This window comes from Phyllobates terribilis, unplaced genomic scaffold (assembly GCF_046119375.1).
Source record: "Phyllobates terribilis strain yellow unplaced genomic scaffold, ASM4611937v1 Scaffold_11__3_contigs__length_659146591, whole genome shotgun sequence".
Taxonomy (NCBI): Eukaryota; Metazoa; Chordata; class Amphibia; order Anura; family Dendrobatidae; genus Phyllobates; species Phyllobates terribilis.
Window position 1 is genome coordinate 294,589,975 of NW_027362771.1, and position 24,971 is coordinate 294,614,945.

Consider the following 24,971-nt stretch of genomic DNA (forward strand, 5'->3'; position numbering starts at 1 on the left):
ACAGCTGCATAGAAATGCATGAAGCTGTCACTCTCGGGTCGGGATAGCCGCCTGCCAGTCCATGCACTGCGTTCCAATCTTCGTCTGATTTATACGGCCGTCTGAAAGGAGCCTTAAATAGATAGATAAATAGGTAGATGGCATTAAGGGTGAGGCCACGCAGTCAGGTCAGATAAAAACATGAGGGTATTGAGGAAAGAGGAGCAATAGTATATGTCCTTAACATGTTCTTTCCCTTTAGAACTCACACCTGATTTTAGCTGCAAAACTGACCCAAAACTTGAATAAAACCAAATTTATAGACTCAACCTAAAACCTCTGACTGGTGAAATGAATAACATCTGTTAACACCATGTTTTGTGGGGTATTAATTGGAACCTACCAAAAGTGGTTAACGGGTGGACATCCGGTGAACTGTTCATAGGATCATGGGCAACCAAATCTCATTGATGGTAGTAGGGAGTGAAGCCTAGCCTTTCTGTTCCGATCCCATTGCACAGCTAATGGAAAACTTACTGCTGGCTGTGATAAAAGTGGCAGCAAACACTGTGCATTAAAACTGTCTTCTTCTGCGATTGTGTAGCCACAGAATGGTCAGAACCTGTCCGCCACAGAAAGCGTCTACAACAGACAGGAAGCAATCAGTCCACTGATGAATAGAAGAAGATGGCTAGTCTAATAAATCACATTTTTTTTTACATCATGTGAACAAGTGGGTGCATGTGTGTCAGATACCTGAGGAAGGGATAACACCGGGATGTACAAAGGAAGCCAGTCCAGCTGGAGCAGCATGGTGTTCTGGGCAGTCTTCTGCTCGGAAACCCTAAGTTCTGGCATTCATGTAAATGTTAGACATGTTTTACCTGCCTAAATATTGTTGCAGACTAAGTACATCGCTAAATGGCAATAGTATTCCATGATGAGAATGGCCTATTTCTGCAGGATTATTAAATAGCTTTGTCTGACTCTGTAATTTTTCTTTAAGGCATGGATGTGTTTATAACAAACTCGGTTATGCTCCCGTACGTTTGCCTGTCATCTTCTGTTACTGCTGTAGATTCAGAATAGGCCGCTGAAGAGGTGTGCACCAGCTCCAGAGCCAATTTCTAGCTGGCTAATTGTCAGCAGGACCACTAAAGCCTGTGATTGGCTACAGGGGTCAGATGACTACAAGAGCACGTCATCTGATGTTTCTCAAATCATGTGGAATTCTAGTTACCTAACCACTGCAGTCAATCAAGAGGATTTGTTGTCATCTGGATAGCGCATTGATCACTTTCAGAGCCTTTGGAGCAGTCTGCACTGGATTTGTAGGGGTAAGGCTGCGTGCCCACTATGCGTTTTTCAAGCGTTTTTGCCGCGGAATTTTCGCAGCGAAAACGCTTAAAAAACGCTTGGTAATACGTGCCCCATGGTCCCCAATGATAATCCGCATGTGTTGTGCACATGCTGCGGAAATGTCCGCTGTGGATTATCATTGCGGAAAAATACGCAGCATGTCCATTAATTTTGCAGACACACCAAGTAATAGTTAAAAAAAAAAGAATAAGAATGGTAAAAAAGAAAAAATAAAGATTATACTTACCTTCTGATGGCTCCCGGTCTCCATAGCGATGCGTCTGGTGTGTTGTATTGGTTGTGGTGGTGTGAGGACCTGCCATGACGTCATTTAGTCATGTGACAGGTCACGCAACCGCTGACGTCGGCGGTCGCGTGACCTGTCACATGACTCAGTGACGTCATCGCAGGTCCTTCACACCACCACAACCGATACAACACACAAGACGCATCGCTATGGAGACCGGGAGCCATCAGAAGGTAAGTATAATCTTTATTTTTTACCATTCTTATTCTTTTTTTTTTAACTATTACTTGGTCACACTATATAAATCCATGCCGGTTGCATGGATTTATATAGTGTGACCAAGTTGTCAAGAACTTTTCCAAGTGATGCTAAAATCGCTTGGAAAAGCGCTTGATAACCCGCATGCAGAAATGCATGTGAAGAATGCTTGACAAACGCTTCTACCTGGCCGGAAAAACGCATGTAAGATCCGCATGCGTTTTTCCTGCCAGGGAGAAGCGGAAAAAATATGCAGCATTTCTGCATCGTGGGTGTAGCGCCCCGAGGGTTCGGCCGCTACAGGGGTATTGCACCTCTTCCAGAGGTGTGATATTCCACTCCCGGGTAAGGATGGAGTGTGGACCAGGGCTCGTTTAGCTGCATGCATCACACACACCCCATTTCCGGGGGACAGCTCAACGGTGCTCCCATTAAGATAGTAATGCAGGCACGACATAATCTGTCCCTGCCTGGAGTGGGGAGGGGGGAGGAAAACCCAGTGATGTAGGAGCAGGAGGGGACGGTCTCTGGGCATAGGTAGGAGCCCATTGGTTGCAAGTCACCTGGGCTCATACACTAGAGGGAGGTATATAAGGTGGGCACCATCTTAGACAGACAGTCAGACAGTGGAGAGAGAGAAGGAGTTCAGCCAGAGAGGGCTGACAGGGAGCTGTGGCTCAGTCTGGGCCCAGCTCCACGAGGCAGGCCTGGAGTGGAGGCCAGAACCAGCAGAGAGGACAGATACAGAAAGGAACGGAAAGGAAAGGAAGAAAGGAACAGAACACCCAGAGAGGCCCAGAGACACGAGGGCAGAAGGAACCCCAAAGGCCCAGGAGATTGTGGGTGACGGGTTGGCAGAACAGGGTACCGGATCCCAAGTTGGTGGAGGCGACTAATCCTCAGCCAAGGACCGGCGGTCGTGATCACATCTTGGTGCGACCCCTCACTACACCTACTAGAAAGGCACACCACATAGGGTCAGGGAAGTGGACATCCAGCCTCCCAAGAGAAGACTCGAGGCAGGCGGACAAAAGTAGTGTCACTGGTGGGGCACGGCCAGAGCAAGGAATAGAAGGGAGTCCTGTGCCACACTCCGGAATTACTTGGGGGTTGACCGAGCCCCCTGCCTGGTGGACGCAGCACGGCTCGGGCAGTCATTGCCGGCGGAATGACTAAGGATATAAAGAACTGTGAGTAAAGAATTTGAACTGCAACTGGTGCTGGAACGCTCGCACCATCACTCCCACCATCAACTACACTGCCCTAGGGCTGTACTCTTCCCGTGGGGAGTCACACTACCTTAGCTGCATACACCATCAGCCCCAGCGGTCTGCCCTTGCAGCGGTGGTTCGCACTGACCGCAATCCACGGGTGGCGTAGTCGGACAATTAACCTAGAACCCCCACAAAATATCGCCATTGGCCTGACCACCCTGAGCCACGGGACCGGGTCACCGCCACGGAGACTACAACCCCCCAGAGACCTGGTTCCGGGTAATCCACTACACGTGTACGCTAGGCCCAGGGGGCTAGTCATGGGCACATAGCCAAACGAAATGTTCGTATGCCTCCATTTATTACGTTTATTATTTTAAAAACATCCATGCCTAAGGCTGCGTGCCCACTATGCGTTTTTCAAGCGTTTTTGCCGCAGAATTTCCACAGCGAAAACGCATGTGGTAATACGTGCCCCATGGTGCTCAATGATAATCCGCATGTGCTGTGCACATGCTGCGGAAAAATACGCCGCATGTCCATTAATTTTGGGGACACGCAGCGTAATTGCCGCCATTGACTTGCATTGAAACGCATATTATCTGTGTCAGCACATTTGCATATACGAATATTATGTGATTCTATGTGCGGATGGTACCGGGGTTTGGAGAAGAGGAGACTGTCCTCCAGACTCGGGTACCAAAGAACTTGTTAAAAAAAGAATTTAAAATAAAAAAGAAAGATTATACTTACCTTCTGACGACCCCCGGTGTTTTCTCCGCTCCGTCTGGTCTGTTATATGGGTCGCGGTGGTGTGAAAGGACCTGCCATTACATCATTTAGTCATGTGACAGGTAACGTGACCGCTGACGTCGGCGGTCGCGTGACCTGTCACATGACTAAATGACTTCATGGCAGGTCCTTCACACCACCGCGACCGATACAACAGACCGGACGCAGCGGAGAAAACACCGAGGCCATCAGAAGGTAAGTATAATCTTTATGTTTTATTTTTTACCATTTTTATTCTTTTTTTTTAACTATTACTTGGTCACACTATATAAATCCATGCCGGTTACATGGATTTATATAGTGTGACCAAGTTGTCAAGCACTTTTCCAAGTGATGCTAAATGCAGAAATGCATGCAAAAACGCTTCTACCTGGCAGGAAAAACGCATGTAAAATCTGCATGCGTTTTTTCTGCCAGGGAGAAGTGGAAAAAATATGCAGCATTTCTGCATCCTGGGCACTTAGCCTAAATAAAAAAAAATCAACATTGATTAGCTCCCTAAGTGCAGTCATCTTAAACAGAACAGTGAAAAGTGGTTGGTGGGGTGTAATTGACTGGAGAGTTTGGGCAACTCTCTTACACTATGTTTCCTGCCAGCAGTTTTAATTGAGGTGGCCCGATGGTTGCCCTGTATATATGAGCTGACATCATTTACCACAAACTGCAATGATGAAGAATGCTTTCTTCATTGTTATAATGGATTAAGCTTATAATCAGTAGACTGATGAATTGATTCTTCTCTGCTTATAAAAAGACTTTATGACCTCATTACAAAATGACCTAATTAAATACATATACAAGCTCTGAAACACCTACTTGTATTTCATATTGTATGGGGACGTAGTATTTGTGATAGCAGTCCTATTACTATTTATATAGGTGTGTCGATTTTTTTTCTTAAATACCATTTTTTCTTTTTCAAAACTAGAAGTTACTTACGGCTGTTTACTATAGTTTAGTCTTCAGTCTCTGTTTTTTAATATATGCACCTTTTCTTTTTCTGCATTATAATTGGGGTTAATGTGAAGAACAGCTTCAACTGTGAATCATTCAGAGTTTTATAAAAAAAAAATGTAGCTCTTGATTCTCGATGTTGTGATTACGAGCTTTGCTCATGAGCCAATTTTTTATGGTCAGGTTTAAATCCCCGGCTGGGAAAGTGCACAGGAAGAAATGCATGCCAGTACCCATTTTTTTCTTGTAACATCAAAAGATTCCACTTGGAATACAGCATTCCAAGTATCTTTTATACTTGTAGGTGTGAGATTGTTCTGTTGAGATTTTTTTTACTGTTAAATGTGATTTCGATAATCATTTTACAGCTACAGATTATATTTTTATGATTCTATACTGTAAAAAAGGGAACAATTTGTATATAGGCTCTTTTAATGAATAACAAATGTCATGGCAATACAATGGAATTTGGCTTCGATATTTTACAATTTAATCTTAAAGTTTTTGTGGGATTAGCCAAAGTTCAAATCTGCAAATAATTATATAGTTTTCATTTTAGACATTGGGTCCCGTATACTGGCTTCAAGGACGATAGTAACTATAGTTTAAGTAACCAGTCTCAAAAAACATTAATGTTTTACCAGCCTCTTTTATATTGATGACCTATTTTTAAGATGTCTTAATAAAAGGCGGGTGGGGTGTGACTTACGGCACCCCCACGATCAGCTATTATCTGCTTTGGTGGTGGCCAAATGAAAACAGTGTACTGAATGTAAAAGCATGTCTCTACCTTTACGTTTACTGTGTCACTTTGTCCTATACTGTCTTGCGTTTCTATGAGGAGGCAACCAATCAGTCGTGGTTTCAAGTAACAATCACCAGTAGAGTCATACATTTTACTTGGATGGTGGTGGTTGGCAGACTTGGACTGACCCACAGGGGAACAGGTGAATCACCCGGTGGGCCCCAAACCTGAGCAGTACTGGGGCCAAAACATTTTATTTACTATATACAGACAAAAGCAGCATCTCATCAATCATCCAACAAACTACCTAGCTTATTATTATATAGAGGCAGAGGTAAATTTGTGAAAGAGGTGTGGTAGATCGGCTCACTCGGCTATGTATTGAGGTATAAACAGAACACTGTCTCTTTAAATTTTCAGTTGATTTATTTGAGCAATATAATCCATTGTAAAGTTAATTAAAAGAAACACAGCCCATCCGGCCTAATGGCAGCCAAAATAAGAAAAGAGTCCAGCAAAGTTCTTGCACCGGCCAGGGTTCGGCCACTCCAGTTAGCAAAAACCACACGGTTCAGGGTTAGCAGGAACAAACACATGCTCCTCTCTCTGGAGCTGGCCTCCAGATACTGACCACCTCCTGAGTCAAAAGGCTGGCTTTTTATAGCCCCTAAACCACGCCCTGGAGTGGAGATAGGGTGGATAGCTTCCCTCCCAGCCCTTAGCTATCCACCTGTAAAGCATGGCCTTGTAACTCTGGCTATTAACCCTCTCTGCACCTAATGTGCAGGAGAAACCTCCATGTTTTACATCACTGAAGCAAAAAGTCTCAGAGACACGTATCTCCCCTCCAGTACTCAGCCAGTGACTTTGTCACAGAGGGTAATGTAATATGTAACTGTCAGGATTTCTGTTGCCTTCTACAGTTTGTCCACTAGTGTCCGCTATTGTTCACTTTGATAATTGTGCTGCGGTTTCACTCCTTACCACTGGAGGCTGCTGTTGTGTTCTGCAATTGCCCTTTACCAAGATGGCGGGTTCTGAATCTAAGGAATCCATCTTGTTTTCTGTTGGGCCTACTTAAAGCCACATGGACCGCTCACTCATTGCTTGAGTATTGTGTCTAGCTATTAGCCTAGTTTCAGTCTCCAGCTCCTGAGCATTCTTACCCAGACTGTTCTAAATTCATCTACGGATTGTTTCTTACAACTCCTTGCTAAGTTCAAGAACTTCTACTACCGCTTGCTGTTCCTGCTTGTGCTCCTTCGGCCACTGGTTTCCAGCAGTATTACGCCAGTATCATAACAGTAGCTGACTAGTGGGCATCCAGAGTCATTGCCACCCCAGTCTGACACTGGTGCTTGGCCTTACCCAGCCTTCCAGTTGGGCAGTATTATGTTAAAGGGACTTTCCTACTAAAACATAAACATTTAGAAATATATACTGTATTTTAAGTTGTCTTGTTCAGTTAAGATGTTAAAATTTTTATTCGGCTGTTATTCTCTGAAATATCTTTTTTTCTGGGAATGTTGAGTAACAACTATAATAAATGTCACTACTGCTTGCACATGTGTAGTCTTTTGGCTCTTCCAAACTCTTGAATGGCAAATCTGCCTAGAAATACATCTTACGCTTTCATTTTGCTGCATACTAGGCAGATTTGCCATCCAGAAGTCAGCAAGAGACAAGTGACACCCCTGTGGGAGCTATAATGGCTATATTGATCACCACCCAGGAGATGGCTGGATAGAATTTTTAATAACTTGGTATAAGAGGACAAGCAGGTGAATTTTGAGACTATATACTCTCTATTTCATTTTGGGCTGAATTGCATGTGTGGCTGCAGTTTGCTGTTTTCGTGCTTTTACTGCAGTTCATTGTACAGTTGCTTTATTAAGATGCTCATTTTATTCTAGACGCTGAAACAACAATAAAAATAAATTAGCAGATGCTTCTTAGCGAATAGTGACTGCCAATCTAAGTAGCATTCAGATGTAATTGGTTTAGATTCACTCACCCATGAATTGAATATACTACATTTGCTTTGGGAAATATTCGCAGTATGCCCTCTGAAATTTATGACCTAATTAGAGTCTTTTGTAGATTTAGTTTACATTTCCCCGCCAGCAGATCGGTCTACTAAAGTAGTGAACTCTAAGTAAGTTTCTCTATGGCACAGTCATGCTCAGTGGTGCAAATCAAAGAAAAGGATCTGGCAGCAAATTAATTACAGGCACTGCCAACCAAAGTTATGTGCAATGTATTAATTTGTAGCTTTTTATGGACTGTTTTCTGTAAAAATGTGTGGTAGCCTTCATCATCATTCAGTGTGCTGCTTCTAATATTGCAAGGTGACATTGTCTCACAGTTGTTTCAGAAAAGCCCCTCAAAATGTTAGGGATCTATCAGCAAAACCCTAAAAATTGACGGTTTGAACTGGTAATATCAGTAACTTGGGAAACACAATGTGCATGTACTATTGGCAAATCACAGGTACGATTTATGGTAGTCAGTATTCTATGAAGTGGTTACTACAGAAGCTCTATTGAAGCTGAAGGTCGCTATAACTGGCATCTGCAGGGAAAATACAAAGTGTTAAAAAGTGAATGCTCAAAGAGACTTTTTTATTACAAAAAAGCCTCTGATTTATCACTGCTACTGCTCTCTACTCTGCCTCATGTTTGGGGTCCTCTAATCAGGCATTTGAGGATCTTTTCAGTAGGCTAACCGTTTAAAAGCTCTTAAAGGGGTGGTCTGAAATTCAAATGAATTTTCATCCTCATCCCTATTTGATGGCATAATCTAAACTCTTTTCTAATATACTTGAGTTAAAAATTCCCTATCCTTCCCTAACTACACTGACTGCATTTGTTTTTTTTTTGTTTTTTTTTATGGCGCTTTGTTTGAGAATCCCAGTGCATGCTGGGATACTCAAATGAAATGTCATCAAGGGGCAGAGGCTGTGGTCACTAGGCTAGGGCTCTGCCCCCTCCATGAAATGAAGCATCATCAATAATGCTCATTTCAGGGGCTGGGCTAGTCCCAGTGCGATGTGCACAATGACAGAGTGCTCTCTGCTGCCGGCTCAGATCAGCAGTAATGAGCTAGCAACAGAATGCATTGTTAGAATACACCACGTGTAGGTATTCTGAAAAATCGCTCTGTTGCCGGCTCGTTACTGCTGATCTGAGCCGGCAGCAGAAATCACTCTGTCACTGTGAACAACACACTGGGACTAGCCCAGCCCCTGAAAAGAGCGTCACTGACGCTTCGTTTCAGGAAGGAGGCAGGGGATGTGGCAGTGACAGCATCCTCTGCCCCCTGATGATGCTTTGTTTGAGTAGTACAAGGATTCTCAAATGAAGCATCATAAAAAAGGAAGTAGAAAAAAAGAGAGAAAAGCTGTTAGATAGTGTAGTTAGGGAAGGAAAGGGAATTTTTAATTCAAGTATATTAAAAAATAGTTTAGATCATGGCATTAAATAGATAGGGGTGAGGATGAAAATTCATTTGGATTTCGGATCACCCCTTTAACCTTGGCTAGAATTAAGTGTGGAGTAAAACAGAAGAGAAAATGGTTAATATATCTACGCATGAAATCAAGTTTTTTTTGTTCCATATCATTAAATGTGCTCTGTTATATGGTACAACTGGCAGCAGTGCAGAAACTTACTTACTATATGTTTGCGGCAGGTCCTCAGCATGGTAATTAATGCTGCCTACAAACCTGGACGGGTCTTACGAGAGTTACAGTTAGTGGAAGACACATCATGGAATTTCCAGGAAGAAACACTCAAAGCCAAGTAAGTAATCCATTGCTAATACACACAGGTCATTATTCTTACTGGTGCTTTATCCTCGTGCCCTGTTATATAAATTCAGCAGCGCTGAGAAGAAATGAATTCCGGTTAAACAATGACAAGCAATCTACGAACATACCGGGCTCATGTATTAAATGCTAATTAATAGACTGCTGGAGCATAGCAGATACCAGGTTTTTCTGTTTTATGTAATATTCTTGTAGTCACAGATAACCCTTCAGCTAGAACGGCTGGAGAGCTTGATATTGTATGCTGCCAGGCAGATATTACTCTGGTATAAGATAACACGTTGATTAATACTAGAACTTTACATGTGATCTAAGTCAATACTGACAAGGTTGTTGATTCTAGGTTTTAAGTGAGTTCTGTAGAGTTGTGCTAACATACATTTAATACATCGCTACAGTGCTGTCTAATCTCCATTACAAAATGTACCCAGTATCTAGAATTTGGTACAGTGAATTTGGCATTTATCAGATAATAGTTACATGTCCTGCTATGATATTGATAATTGTTAATTGTAACTACCAGAAGTGCATTGTAGCTGCATTTACACTGCCTAACGTGGCCGTTAAATGACCGCATATAGGCTACATGCAAGCCGATCGGCAGTACTTTAATTGCCTGTTTTGAAAGGTCGACCGCACGACCATATGCACAGAGCAATCATTAATATGATCGTTCTGTGAACATACAGTATTAATATTCTCAGCAGCACATGTCCTTGAGTGGCTTGATCCTGACCAGCCAGTGTAAATGCAGTCTTAGGGAGCAGATTTTGGCCTTGAAACATCTGCCGATCGGCAATATGTAAGCCAATCAGTAGGGGTATAACTATTGTGGGTGCAGGGGTTGCAGTCACTCCCAGGCCTCAGAGCCTAGAAAGAGGCAGAAAGTTCCTTTATCCCATATGAGAATACAATACTAATAAAGACTTGTCATAGTTAGGGATTTTGTATTGGGCCCACAAGCTTCAAGTTACGCTACTACCGATCAACAATTGTTTATTAGTCTGTTTAGACAGGCCTACCGCATTTCCATATGCACAGAATGATTGCTAATATGATCGTTCTGTGCACTTAGAATATTATTGTTCTCTGCAGCCAGGCTTGGACTGGCCCACAGGAGAACAGGAGAATCCTCCGGTGGGCCCCTGTTCAAGAGTGGGCCACCACCCTCTTATATGAGCAGTACTTGGCACAATATACTTGAATCACTATGTACCGACAAAGGCAGCATCTTATTCATATAACAATCTATCCAGTTCACTGTTATATACATTTGTGATTGAGGATAGTGTCACATTTTCATATAGCTGAAAAGTGGGGCCCTGGAGTTGGTTACTGGTGGGTCCTTGGCACCCCAGTCTGACACAGTCTACAGCGCATATCCTGTTCATACAGGATGATGTGCTTCTGAGAACGATAACTTTTAAGCAAGTTTAAAAATATTTACACCAGTCGAACGTGTATTTTTCTTGTTTGTCAGGTGTCTAGCGGCTTTGTTTAGACTGGCCGATAATCGGTAAATGAGAATTCCTAAGAATGCTCATTCCCATTCCTGATAATCTGCCAGTGTAAATGCACCCATACTGTGACTAGATACATTTATTTTTTTACTTAGTGCCCGAGATTGTGCTCTCCAACTGTGTGCTATGAAAAATGTGAATAGTACCGCATACAAAACATACACTAGGATGCTGTTTATAGCAGCTCACTCAAAAAAAAAGAAAGGCTCCTAATAAAACTTTCCCCATCCATTCAAACCTAACAGGTAACAGTGAAGACTAGGAATCAGTAGCTTTCTCTTGCCAAAGCTTCTAGAGAGCCTGTAATGCTTCTGGCATCCACCTGAGATGCCACCTTAATGAAACCAGGGGCCCAGTCTAGATGGCTTCTCTTCCCAAAGGAAGAGAACTAGGGGTTTATCGCAGGTGAGCTGAACCATATTGCAACACATTCCCCCCCTAGACCAATTAGGAAGGAACTGCATCCAAGAGTCCTTATAATAAATAGTGAAAGTGTAAATACTGACCAGACCTTCCACTGGGAAATTTAAAAATTACCCATCTTAGCCAAAATACCCAAAATAATGAAAAATCAATGTGTGCAAATGTGCCATAAACCAGAGTTTAGGCACCCCATTGTCACGTCTGCACATCTGGCTTTCAAACTTAACCTCATTGCTTTGCTCCTGGGGGGTTCTGTCTCACCTGTTTGGAAGGCTATATCCAAAATAAGTACAGGATAAATACATATGTGAGATCAGAATAGCTACATATACTCTATGAGATCAGAATATTTACATATGTGAGACTGGAATTCATACATACAGAACTGTACAAAAGTTTTATGTAGGTATAAAAAAACTGCTGCAATATAAGAATTCTTTAAAAAAAAATACATGAATAATTTATTTTTAATTAATTCAATCAATTAATAAAATGCAAGGAGAATGAACAATCTATAAATCTAAATCAAATCAATATTTGTTGTGACCACTCTTTGCCTTCAAAACAGCATCAGTTCTTCTAGGTACACTTGCATATAGTCAGGGATTTTCTAGGATTATGTTCAGGTGTTTGAGTAACCAATTATACCCAAAAGGTAATAATCATCATCATATTCATATGTAGATAGAAAGTCAGTTATTAATTGAAATGGAAACTACTGTGTAGGAGCTTAAAACTATTTGAGGAACAGCAAAACTGCTACAAAGTTAAGGTTATGGAAGACCATTTTATGTCATAGGTCATACACCATAGCAAGCTTGAGCACAGCAACAAGACACAAGGTAGTTATGCTGCATAGGCAAAGTGTCTCATAGGCAAAGATTTCAAAGCACACTGTTTTTTCAAGATTTACTACTCAAGCTCTTTAGAAAAAGCACCAAGAAATGGGCAGTGTTAAAGACTGTTGATGCAGTGGTTGGCCAAGAAAGCTTAGTGCAGGAGATGATAGACACAACATGCTTACTTTTCTTTGAAACTGTAAGATGTCCAGCAGTGCCATCAGCTCAGAAGTAGCAGAAACTAGTGAAACCCAGCTAAACCCATTTACTGTTCAGAAAAGTATGGAAAAAAGTGGTCTTGTCTTTATGGAAGATTTGAAGCCAAAAAAATCATACCATTAACATGAAAATAAGGCCAAGCAATTCAACTATACTTGAAAACACAAGGTCTGGGGCGCAGAAAAATGGCAGCATGTGCTCTGGATTGATGAGTCAAAATTTTAAATATTTGTCTGTAATAGATGTAGTTCATTAAAAAAAATGCTATAGAGATGTACACTAATGAATGTCTGCAGGCAACAGTGAAGCATGGTGGAAGTTCCTTGCAGGTTTGAGGTTGCATTTCAGCAAATGGAGTTGGGAATTTAATAGAATCCTCAATGCTTAGAAATCCAGGCAGGTAGTTAACTATTTTGTAATACCACCAGGGAGACATCTGATTGGCTCCAAATTTATCTTGCAAAAGGACAACGACTCCAAACATACAGCCAATGTCATTAAGAACTATCTTCAGTGTAAAGAAGAACAAGGATTCCTGGAATTGATAATATGGCCACCACAAAGCCCTGATATCATCATCGAGTCTGTGTGGGATTACATGAAGAGGCCTAAGGATTTGCACAAGCCTACATCTACAGAAGATCTGAGATTAATTCGCCTTGATATCTGAACAAAATCACTGCAGATTTACTTCAGAAACTGTGTACAAGTGTACATAGAAGAATTTAAGCTGTTTTAAAGGCGAAGGGCGGTCACGCCAAATATTGATTTGATTTACATTTCTTTTTTGTTCATTCACTTTGCATTTTGTTAATAGTTCATTTTAATCAGTTAACACCTCTATCTTTGAAAGCATAGTTACTTTGAGACCAAAAAAAATACATACTGTATGTGAGACAAGAATAAATACATATGTGAGACCGGAATAAATAGATATATGAGAACAGAATAAATATGTGGGGTCAGAATAAATACTTAGGTGAAACCAGAATAATTAGATATTTGACACCAGAATAAATACATACATGAGACTTAGGCCTGATTCAGATGAGCGTAATACAGTTCCATGCACAGAGACTTAATGCATCTGTTTGCTTAGAATTGTGGACAATTTACATAGTAGGGAGCATTCACATTGTTTGCAGTGTACATATATGTCTCTCCGATTGATGCGCCTGAAGTCTTCTACTGTATAGATATACAGTGGCATATGTTGCCCATAGGCTCCCATATGTAAAAATAAAAAGTATATCACGTAGTATACTTTTTAACTGAATTTCCATCTATAGAAAAGCTTAATGTACTATTAAATTCTGTACACCAGAAAAATGTATACTGGCATATACCAGCTTGTCAGGCCACTCTTTTGGCTTCCAATGGGTGAATAACGGCATATGGATACGTTTGACTTATTCGCTGGTAATTTTTCAAACACAATGTAAATGCATACTGCCCTGATGACATCTTCAGGATATCATTTATTCATTTTTAAATGTTTAGATCAGCGATATCAAACTCAAATACACAGAGGGAAAAAATTAAAAACTTGGACAAAGTCGTGGGCCAACCTTGATATTTATTAAAAAAATGTCTGCAATTGAGAAAGTTTTTCTTTATCATCAAATATAACGATGAACCTTTTCATAAAGAAGCAAACTTAAAAGGGTGGTCTCACGAACAAAGTACATTTTAATTAATAGATCTTAATGACCCTACTGTACCCCCCTCAACACCCCTGGCAAGTATGGTGAACCCCAATACAGTATAATTTCCTAACTGTGATCCCCACACAGCCCTCCACACAGTATAATGGGCCTGACAGTCCTCCATACAGAATAACAGTCCCACATAGTCCTCCATACAGTATAATGGCCCCACATAATCTTCCATACAGAATAATGGCCACACATAGTCCTCCATACAGTATAATGGGCCCCACATAGTCCTCCATAAAGAATAATGGTCCCCACACAGTCCTCCATACAGAATAATAGTCCCACATAATCGTCTATACAGTATAATGTACCCCACATAGTCCTACATACAGTATAATGGGCCCCACCTAGTCATCCTTACAGAATAATGGGCCCTACATAGTCCTCCATACAGAATAATAGTCCCCACCTAATCGTCCATACAGTATAATGTACCCCACACAGTCCTCCATACAGAATAATGGTCCCCACATAGTCCTCCATACAGTATAATGGGCCCCACATACTTCTCCATATAGAATAATGGGTCCCACAGTCCTCCATACAGAATAATAGTCCCACATAGTCCTCCATACAGTATAATGGACCCCACATAGTCCTCCATACAGAATAATGGGCCCCACATACTTCTCCATATAGTATAATGGGTCCCACAGTCCTCCATACAGAATAATAGTCCCACATAGTCCTCCATACAGTAAAATGGACCCCACATACTCCTCCATATAATATAATGGGCCCCACATTTAAAAAAAATAAAAATAATACCTGTCCTCATTGCCCTGTTTCGGCAGCGAGCGATCTGAAGCTCTTCACCTTGAATTAATGCTGTCATTGCACCCGCTGCCCTGAGACGATGCCGGACGGCGTGTTGGGGGTCAGGGGCCAGATATAATCTCCCCCACAGGCCAGAGTTTGACATGTAGGGTTTAGATGGTTACTATATTTGATCCAGGCGAGCATTAAGAACATGGTAAAGGAGGGATGTGGTCATATCTAACTCAGTGTATGTACTTATTAAAATGAATTACACTGTATTACTTTATTTTATTTTTTATAAAGATTACTTTCATTGTTATTATTCACTATATATCATGTCTGCCATCGTCTCATCTTCTGGTAATAATAAATAGTGGGTTATATCTGAGAATGCATGGTAGACATTGCCAATAGATATGTTGCACTTTATTATTTATCGTAGATTGACAGAACTGTTCACGTCTTCTAATAGAATGAACAGGTCTTTGCAAATCTGTCTGTTCAGTTTGATGCTGGTAGATGGGAATACTGAAATGAAACAGGGGCATCCTGCCAAGTAATTTCCAAGCAGCTGCTGCCAGTTTTGATTCTCAAGTACGCCATTGACTTCCTGACTCCAGGAAATGACAATCAGATTTCTCACTGGATCAATAATGTGCTGAGTATGTTTCTTAGTATTTCGCCTTCAAGTGCTCCTACTCCAAAGGGCAGAGCGTTTGCTGAATAGGTCAAGGATCGGTGCATGTGGATGAATTACACAGTACAGATAACCTTGTTGTTCTGGATTTTTAATTTTCCCCAATTTAGTGTAATTCCCCCTATAGATATAAAGACACCACCTGCAAATGACATATGCTCGAGGACATGGGGAAGATGTGTGACAGGTTTTCTCCCCCTAATCTTTACTTTTGTTCTTGAAGCAGAACATATTTGGCTTAGATTTGTCAGAGAGGCTAATTAAACTAATTAACCATAAACTATTATTAATGAAACACTGCTGATTACTGCTAATAATGCCATTTCCTAACTGATGTTTCTGGCCAATATCTTTTAATAGGATTCCAGTATCTTATCTGTGATTACTAATCTCTAATCCTCTGCTTTTGCAATATCAGTTTACAATTGTCATGACTTAGCCGCGCTCAATGAGGCCACTTGAAACTGCGCCAGCCGTACATTTTATTACACATTTATTGAAAACAGCTCAGTTCATTAATGATATTTTATAGGATCCATTTTACGGTGCAGACGACAGTTTTTGACAGATTTATAGTATTTGCTGATTTTTATACATGCTTCCACAGATGACATAATGATGAATGTAGGCATGGTGTTCAGATAGCTGCGTTCACTTACAGTGCCCAGAATAAATAATTCCATGTGATTATGGAGAAAATGTTCCAAATATGTTATTTTAATCGTGTAATGCCTAATTGTAATATTTACAACTATATAAATGCTTCAACACATTTTAACATACAAGCCATGTAAGCAATAAAAATGCAGAAGGAAAATTCATTAAATATAGACTATAGTGTACGATTAAAGGGCCCCTGTTCTTGCCCATATGTCTCCTAAATGTATAAAACTAATCTTAGCAGTGTTTTTTATATGAAAACCTGATTAAAAGAATGGAGCTTTAAAAGAACTCTACATTTATTGCATGTAATGAAGTCATATCAGAAGGTAACATTTTAGAAGTTCTGTATCTAGGGCAGAAAACTGGGCAATTAGCCAGGGCGTCTGATCGTACCTAGTTGCGAGAGTGCTGGTGGGTTGAAAGCATGAGCACATATCAGCAGCTGACAGCATTACCAGTGAGCAACACAGCAGCTCCCTCCGCTAACTGATAAGGAAGCACTGGCAGCTGCAGTTCTTCCTTAATAAAAGGCACTATGCTTCCTTAATACTCCACCCCAGCATCACCTCTCAAAAGGAACTGTCTTACTTTTGCTTCTACCATATACCACATCTAGATAGTGTACATATACAGTTAGGTCCAGAAATATCGTCGTAATTTTCTTTCATAATTCTGCATGACACTGTTATTTAAAATGAGACAACTGAGATGCAATTGAAGTTTAGACTTTCAGGTTTAATTAATGGGGTTGAACAAAAATATCCTGTGAAACGTTTAGGAATTGCAACCATTTTTCTACAAAATCTCCTCATTTCAGGTTCTCAAAAGTATTTGGACAAATTAAGTTTACCATAAATAAAATGTTTGTTTTTAATACTTAAAGCGCACCTGTTAGCATGATTGTGCTCAGTAAACTACATACACTGTCAGGTGGGCAACATTTCACTGATTAATATGATACCTTGGTTGATGAAATCCGTGCTGTGGTTCTTGTGTAATCTTTACTTTCAGTTTGGAGATAATGATATGCTTGTGCTTCGGGGTGGCCTGTGGTGGGCGCTCTATCTGGTGCTCTGCTTACATATTCATCTGTATGCTCTTATGACCGCTCATTGTGCCTTCACTGTGCCTTCACTGACCTGCCTCCTATTTTACCTAGCCCCGCACTACTAGATGCATTATGTAAAACAGGAGGCAGGTCACTGTCAGATCAGTGAGCCATGATAAGAGCATACAGATGAATGCATAAGCAGAGCACCACATAGAGCGCCTCCCCCCAGGCCGCACCAAAGCATGAGCATATCTCCAAACTCACGAGCATTATATCTCCAAAGCACGAGAATTATCTCCAAACTCAAAGTAAATATTTCACAAGAACCACATCACGGATTTCATCAACCAAGGTATCATTTTAATCAGTGTAATGGCGCCCACCTGACAGTGTATGTAGTTTACTGAGCACAATCCTGCTGACAGGTGCACTTTAATATTTTCATAATACTTTAGTACTTTATAATTACATACTTAAATACTTTAATAATTGTCCAATTACTTTTGGTTTATTTAAAATGAGGCAGCTACATATTAAAGAGCTGTAATTCCTAAACCCTTACTCCAATTAGGCCATGTTCACACTCTCAGTATTTGGTCAGTATTTTACATCAGTATTTATAAGATAAATTCAGTTGTGGAACAATCAAAGGAGAAGCATAATAGAAACACGTCACAGTTTCTGCATTTTTCACCCATTCCAGGTTTTGGCTTACAAATAATGATGTAAAAACTGACCAGATACTGAACGTGTGCACGTGGCCCAAAGCTGTGAGTCTACACTTTAAGCCCATATTGATTATATAACTGAATATGTTTTGGTAAACAGCCAAAACGTGTGTGACTGTCCAAATACTATTGGACCCAACTGTATATACATTGCATATATTTATATACATAGGGCTGCTTCCAGGAAGTGAGTTATTGTGTGGCCAATCCAAATGTCACATAGCAATATCATATGAGTGAGCAGACAGAAGTAGGCTGGAGGCCTGGTAGGGTTAGCTCTCAAATTTGGGCCCTGACAAGGGTGAGACTCAGAGAAGTCTGGAAAGAATGCAGCAGCTGCATGAATACATGTTGTTGGTAGAATGGTTTGCTGCAACTTAGCCCTTTCGGAACATGTATGAAGAAATGTGAGACTATAGGGTATAATGTCACACACTACAGCCCAATGTCCTCACAGTTGTCAGAGCTATCTACTTTGTGATTGAGTAATGTGTGTGTGTTATTGTAGGAGCATGATGTGTTACTACTGTTTTATAGATGTGCTTGTGTGGGTGACACACATGTTGCGTGTACTGTGATTTTAAAGCATTGGACCTATATGCTTTTACTACCTGAGAAGGTGCCAAGCCAAGAGTCTGATGCTGATAAAGTTATGCCCTTTGTTCTCTGTTTAAAATTTATAAAGATTCATATGTGATATTTTAGTGTACGCATCCTTTTATACAGTCATCTTATATTGTTAGAAGATAGAATAAGAAGCTATTGTAGGAGGAAAGGAATGGTGTTTCTTAAAGGTGTGATTCTGGCACCAAGCGGGAAGAGTGAAGTGGATTCACTTGTGATGCCTGGAGAACCTTGGATTGACGTATGTAACAGTTAGGGTACGTGTACATTGGCCATTTTGTGAGATTAAACATTTACCAATAAACATTACAACATTGCAATAAAATACAATAAGAGGTGATCAAAACATCGTATCTACCCCAAAATGGTATCAGTAAAAACGGTAACTTAGGGCGCAAAAAATAAGCCTTCACCCCGTCCCATATCTTGAAAATTGAAAACGTTACAGGTCTCTGCGTCAGAAGCAAAAAAAAATTTTTAACAAATTTCTGAATTTTTTTTCACCACTTAAATAAAAAAAAAAAAACTGTACATGTTTGGTATCTGCTTAATTGTACTGACATGGAGAATCATATTGCCAGGTCGGTTTTACTGTATAGTGAACATTGTAAAATAAAAAGCCCAAAAAGCAATTGTAGATATTGCACTTTTTGGGGAATTTCAATGCACTTGGAATTTTTTCCCTGCTTTCCAGTGCATCACATGATAAAATGAATGGTGTCACTCAAAAGTACAAGTTGTCCCGCAAAAAAACTAACTTTCATGCTGTTATGTGGACAAAAAAATAAAAAAGTTATGGCTCTTGGAAGAAGGGGAGAAAAAAACAAATAAACAAAAAAACAGAAAATTACCCAGTCATGAAGAGGTTAAAAACCTGTTTAGATAGGCACCACATTTAATATGCGTGCAGAATGATTAGTTAGGCCACAGCCCCACTATCAGTATTTGGTCAGTATTCGGTCAGTATTTTTTCTTAGGAGTGGGAGACAAAACCAGAAGTGGGTGATAAATGCAGAATTGGTGACTTGTTTCTATTATACCTTTTCTCTGATTGTTCCTCACCTGGTTTTGGCTCCCACTCTGGAGAAAAAACACTGACCGAATACTGATAGTGGGGCCGTGGACTAAGGGCTCATGCAGGCTAATGTCCATGAAACTCAGTCCAAGTATGCTCTCATATATGCCGATGAGGCTGTTGTGCTCAGGTCAGGAGACACGCGGACAGTCTGTGAATTGCGGTCTGTGCTTGGTCCAAGTATCACGGAAGTCTGCATGAGCCCTAATAGATGTGCATAGGCTGCCATTGTTCTCAATAGCACAAGTCCTGTTTACACAAGACAATGTGCTGCTGAGAATGATGATCTTTTAAAGTTAATTTGTCAGTAAAACCAACCCTCCTAAGCCATCTATATGGGCAAGCAAGCCATAAAAGTATGAATAAATTGATACATTGATCTCTGTGATCCAATGTCTTAATCTAGAGAAAGCCATGTTTTTCTTATTATGGAGATGAGCTGTTAAGATCAGTGGCCAGAAATAGATCTCCCTGAGAATTTTCCTCCATAGCTTACTTTAAATGAAAGGGGGTGTTACTGGTGTGAGACATATAAAGACTGACAGTCTTCTCTCCTGATCTCATTACAAAGCTGTGTATGATACACAGTACAGCAGAACTGAACTTTGTCTCATTACAAACACACTTGCAGGTACATTTATCCACTTCTGCTGTCAGATCACCTGCAGAGCTGTGCCTGACTACAACTATCTTTTCTTTAGCTTTCGTCTTTCACAGGTAGTGTGGGGAAATAAGCAGTGTTGCAAAGCTGACAGCATCAGAGGAGAACTACAACTGTAGATGTGATTGTAATGAAACAATGTTCTACTGTACTGCACATCTCCCCACACTTGCTGTCTGTGAAATGGAAGCTGAAGAAGTGTTATTTGAAATCTTACACAGCTCTGCAGCAGAACTGATAGAACTATGAGAGGACAACTGCAGCTGTAGATGTGTTTGTAATGAGGTAAAAATCAGTTCTGCTGAGTATGATTATAACTGTAAGTCTTTACAGAAGGCAGATTCTCAGGGAGATCTATGTTTGGTCCATAGATAATAACAGCTAATTTGCATATTAAGAAACACATGAATCTCTCTGTAATAAGACATCTTATCGCAGATATCTAGGCATCATTTTATTCGGCTTCTTATGACCTGCGTGCCCATGTAAATGGCTTATGAGGGTTGATCCTACTGACAGATTCACTTTAAACAAACCGAAATATAATTTCACTCAACGAACATGTGTTTTGCTCATTTGTCAGGTTCTCAACACCCTGATTACACTGCATGTTTATAAACATTTAGGAATACTCGAGATCACTATAAATGTGCAGTATAAATGAACCCTTAGGTTTCAACTTCTCTATTATTTAAATTAATAAGTGAGAAAAAAATAGATGACTTGTCCACTGTATGGAAATGACCCTATTCATTGCAGGAGTCAAGTCTGAACTTCTGGGTTAAAAGAATCCCATCATGACCCTGGCAAATTCCAATAACCCTCAGTGTCATACAGAGCCAGAATTTTCCTGATAATTTGATTTACAGCAGTTATTCTCTCAAGTGTCCCTTATTATGCTCTGGGTTTTCTCCAGTGAGATGTAAAAAATAAAGAAATCACTTATACTCACATCACTACTCTCCTCTCCGGCCCTCTGCTACTCACCATCACCTGTCCGGACCTCACCCCATCTTCTGGTCACCTCCGCAAGTGTTGAATACCTGGGTTTCCTCAAGCTCGAACTTCTAGCTCTGGTGAGGCCTGTGATTGTTCTATGCAAGTGCTCATAAGGTGTAACATCACGTCATGCGCTGTGACCTTTTGAGTGCCGGGGCATGAGCCATCCCAGGCTTCAGAGCCGGAAGTCCCGGCAAAATGACAGGGAAGAAAGCTATAAAAGATCCACATTTTGGTGAAAGTGTATTTTTGTTATATTCAAGTAGAATTCAATTCCAATCAAATATATTCACTGATCTCTAACTTTGGCATTATATGTCTCAACTATGCTTTTACGTGTCAATTTGCTATTACAATAGTTTTCAAAACTTTAATGAATATTTCCCAGTATTTTATTTTCTTTGTATAAATTACTGTGGAAAACAATACAATAATTGTACTGTATAAAAGACAGATTTTTCATACAACCTATAATGAGTAGTGACTAAAAAAATAATTTTCCTCTAGTTTCACCATTTTTAACTGTAGCAGCATTTTACATTAAATGGGGCAATAAAAGATATCTGCACCTAAGATGTTCTTTATGTTATTATCCAGAAATATTATAGCTTGCAGGTATTGAAAGGGAAAGTGATTTATTTTTGTCAATGCAGTAGCGCATTGTTTGCAGAGTCTATATTTTATTATCTTTTTTTTTTACAGTTTTTTTATTGCTAAATCTAATTGTAAATGAAATAGAATCTCAGTCATTTTACGGAATTATACAGTGTACTGTAAGGAGCTTATCGTCTGGGCAGGGTTTATTCAGTAAATTCTAATATCCTAGCAACACTAAAGAGATCATTTACTAAACCCAGAAGTGGCCATTTCAGATAAATCTGGAGCTCACGTAATTGTGTTTAGATGGGCAAAAATATTTCAGACTAGAGACGGTAATATTTCACAGCGCTCAACTTAGGGTCTATTCTTTTATATCCAATAAATACAATTATAATGCTATGTTATCTATCTATCTATCTATCTATCTATCAATCTATTACCTGTTTTCAGTTTACCAAATTAACATTTTTTTGGTGAAAAAAATGTCAGTCTCCTACACTATGTGCACAATTATTAGCCAAGTGAGTATTTTGACCATATCATCATTTTTACGCAGATTTTCCAACTCCGGCGCTGTATAAACTTGACTGCTTATTGGTTGAAGCAGATCAGGTGATGTGTATTTGTGTAATGAGGGAGGGTGAGGCCTAAGGATATTAATGCCCTTTATCAAGGTGTGCAGAATTCGTAGGCAACTTATTTTCCTCTGGCAAAATAGGCCAAAAAAGAGATTTAACTGACTCTGAAAAGTCAAAAATTATTAAAAGTGTTTACAGAGGGATGCAGCACTCTTGAAATTGCATTGGGGCGTGATCACAGAATCATTAATTGTTTTGTTGCAAGTAGTCAACAGGGTTACAAAAGCCATGTTGAGAAAAAAGACGCACATTAATTTCCAAAGACTTGAGAAGAATCAAACTTGAAGGACCTGGACCTCTTTATCCTCAGAGCTGTCATATTCCACAGCTGCAACCTCACTGGAGTGCCCAGAAGAACAAGGTGTTCATTAATAAGAGATATGGAGAAGGTAAGGAAGACTGAAATCGGATACCACTGAACAAGACACAGAAGTTAAAATGTCAAGACTGGGGCAAGAAGTATCTGAAGAAATATTTTTCAAAGGTTTTATGAACTGATGAGATGAGAGTGACTCTTGACGGACCAGATGGATGGACCTCTGGCTGGATCAGTAAAGGTCACAAACCTCCACTTCAACTCCGTAGAATCCACTTCATCGTCATAAAGGTGTAAGTGGGGTACTGTTATGAGCTGGTATTATTAAAAATGAGCTAATTGGATCTTTTCAAGTTGAAGATGGACTCAAAATCAACTCCCAAACCTACTGCCAGTTATTAGAAAACACTTTCTTCAAGCAGTGGTACTGGAAAAAGTCTACATCTTTCAAGATAACCATGGATTTTATGCAGGAAAATGCTCCATCACATGCATCAAAGTCTTTACTGCTTAAAGATGAAAGAATAATGATACGACCCCTTCCTCACCTGACATAAACCCTGTTGAGAACTTGTGGGCCCTTCTTAAAGGAGAGATTTATGGTGAAGGAAAACAGTCCACCTCTCTGAACAGTGTCTGGGTGGATGTGGCTGCCTAAATAGTTGAATGTCAGCAGATGAAGAAACTGACAGACTACATGGATGGAAGGTATTGATAAGAAGGTTAGCTATATTGGTCACAGATATTTTATTTAAAATGTCATTAATGTATTTTTGTACATTTTGAGTTGTTTGGTTATTATTCTTACTTTAACAAATGATAATAAACAATTGAGATGTAATAGTTAACTTTTTTCTTTTAGTTGCCCAATAATTCTGCACACACAGATACTGTAGTTGTTCAATAACAAAATGAATCATCAGAATTATAAAATGCATAAAAATTGTGCACACAGTGTATGTAGGAAGGGACTTGATACTTATTTCCATTGATTTTCACTTAGCAATGATTGAGGTCGTAGAAATGATCAGATGTGCCATTGTTCATTCTGCCTCCCTCCAATGCATTTTACATTATTGTTGGCAATATATCCTCTCAGCCTGCTTAATACTCCTGCACCTAACAAGTGACATACATGTGCATCAAACTTGAGTAAAGGGTTAATTCTATTCCTCTCATATATTATGTTTCTATTTTATTTCTTTCTTTTAATGATTGCATGTATATTGACAATAGAGATGAGTAAATTGATTCACAGGATCCTGTTCCAGCAGCCAGTCAGCAAGCATTCTAAGGCTGCTGCATAGCAATGGCAGATAATCAAAAGAGGAGCACAAATGCCCGCAGGTAGGAGTTAATTTACAGGTTTCCATCCAGCGGTCATGAAATACTGCCCTGCCAATTGGACCAGGGTCCTGAGAATCGATTCACTCAAATCTATTTGAGAAGTCAACATTTTTTGTTAAATTTATGAGGACATGCTATTAAAGGGAATATGTCAACAGGTTTTTGCTACCTCATCTGAGAGCAGCATGATGTAGGGAAAGAGACCCTGATTTCAGCGATGTATCACTTAGTTTACTGGGTGCAGCTGATGTGACACAATCAGAGTTTTTAGATGTAGAATGCTCAGAAAGCTAACCCCACCCACACCACAGCTTTATGTGTACATTGTATATTGACAGCTAGCTGCTTATCAGAGGAGGGGGCATGGTTGGACCAGGTCTCATGTGGGCACCAGTCTGGGCAATGATAATCTCCTGCTGATAAAACACTCATTGTTTTGAAACATCAGCACACAGCCTAATATGTGACAAATCGCTGAAATCAGTGTCTTAGCCCCTATCTCATGCTGCCCTCAGATTGTATTGAAATAATCTGCAACAGATTCCTTTAACATATTCTAATGATACATCATTGGTATATCACCAATTGTTTCTGAAGATTTGGGCTTTTTTATAATAAACACAAGGCACAATGGTGCCAATAGTGTTAACCACAATTTAATGTCATTGTGCAGCTCAGTAGAAGTCAGGTGTCCTTTATATGTGAGTTTATTAAGTTTTTAAT

General features: G+C 40.0%; 1 protein-coding gene across 5 annotated transcripts in view; it reads left to right on the top strand.

Annotated features, from left to right (window-relative positions):
- Positions 1-24,971, top strand: part of SFMBT2 (Scm like with four mbt domains 2) — a 281,711-nt gene that overhangs the window by 233,427 nt on the left and 23,313 nt on the right. For all 5 annotated transcript variants that reach the window (XM_073652450.1, XM_073652449.1, XM_073652448.1 and 2 more), the window contains one exon: positions 9,239-9,348. In XM_073652450.1, coding sequence (XP_073508551.1) covers positions 9,239-9,348 — 110 coding nt within the window. The remainder of the gene's footprint in view (positions 1-9,238; positions 9,349-24,971) is intronic.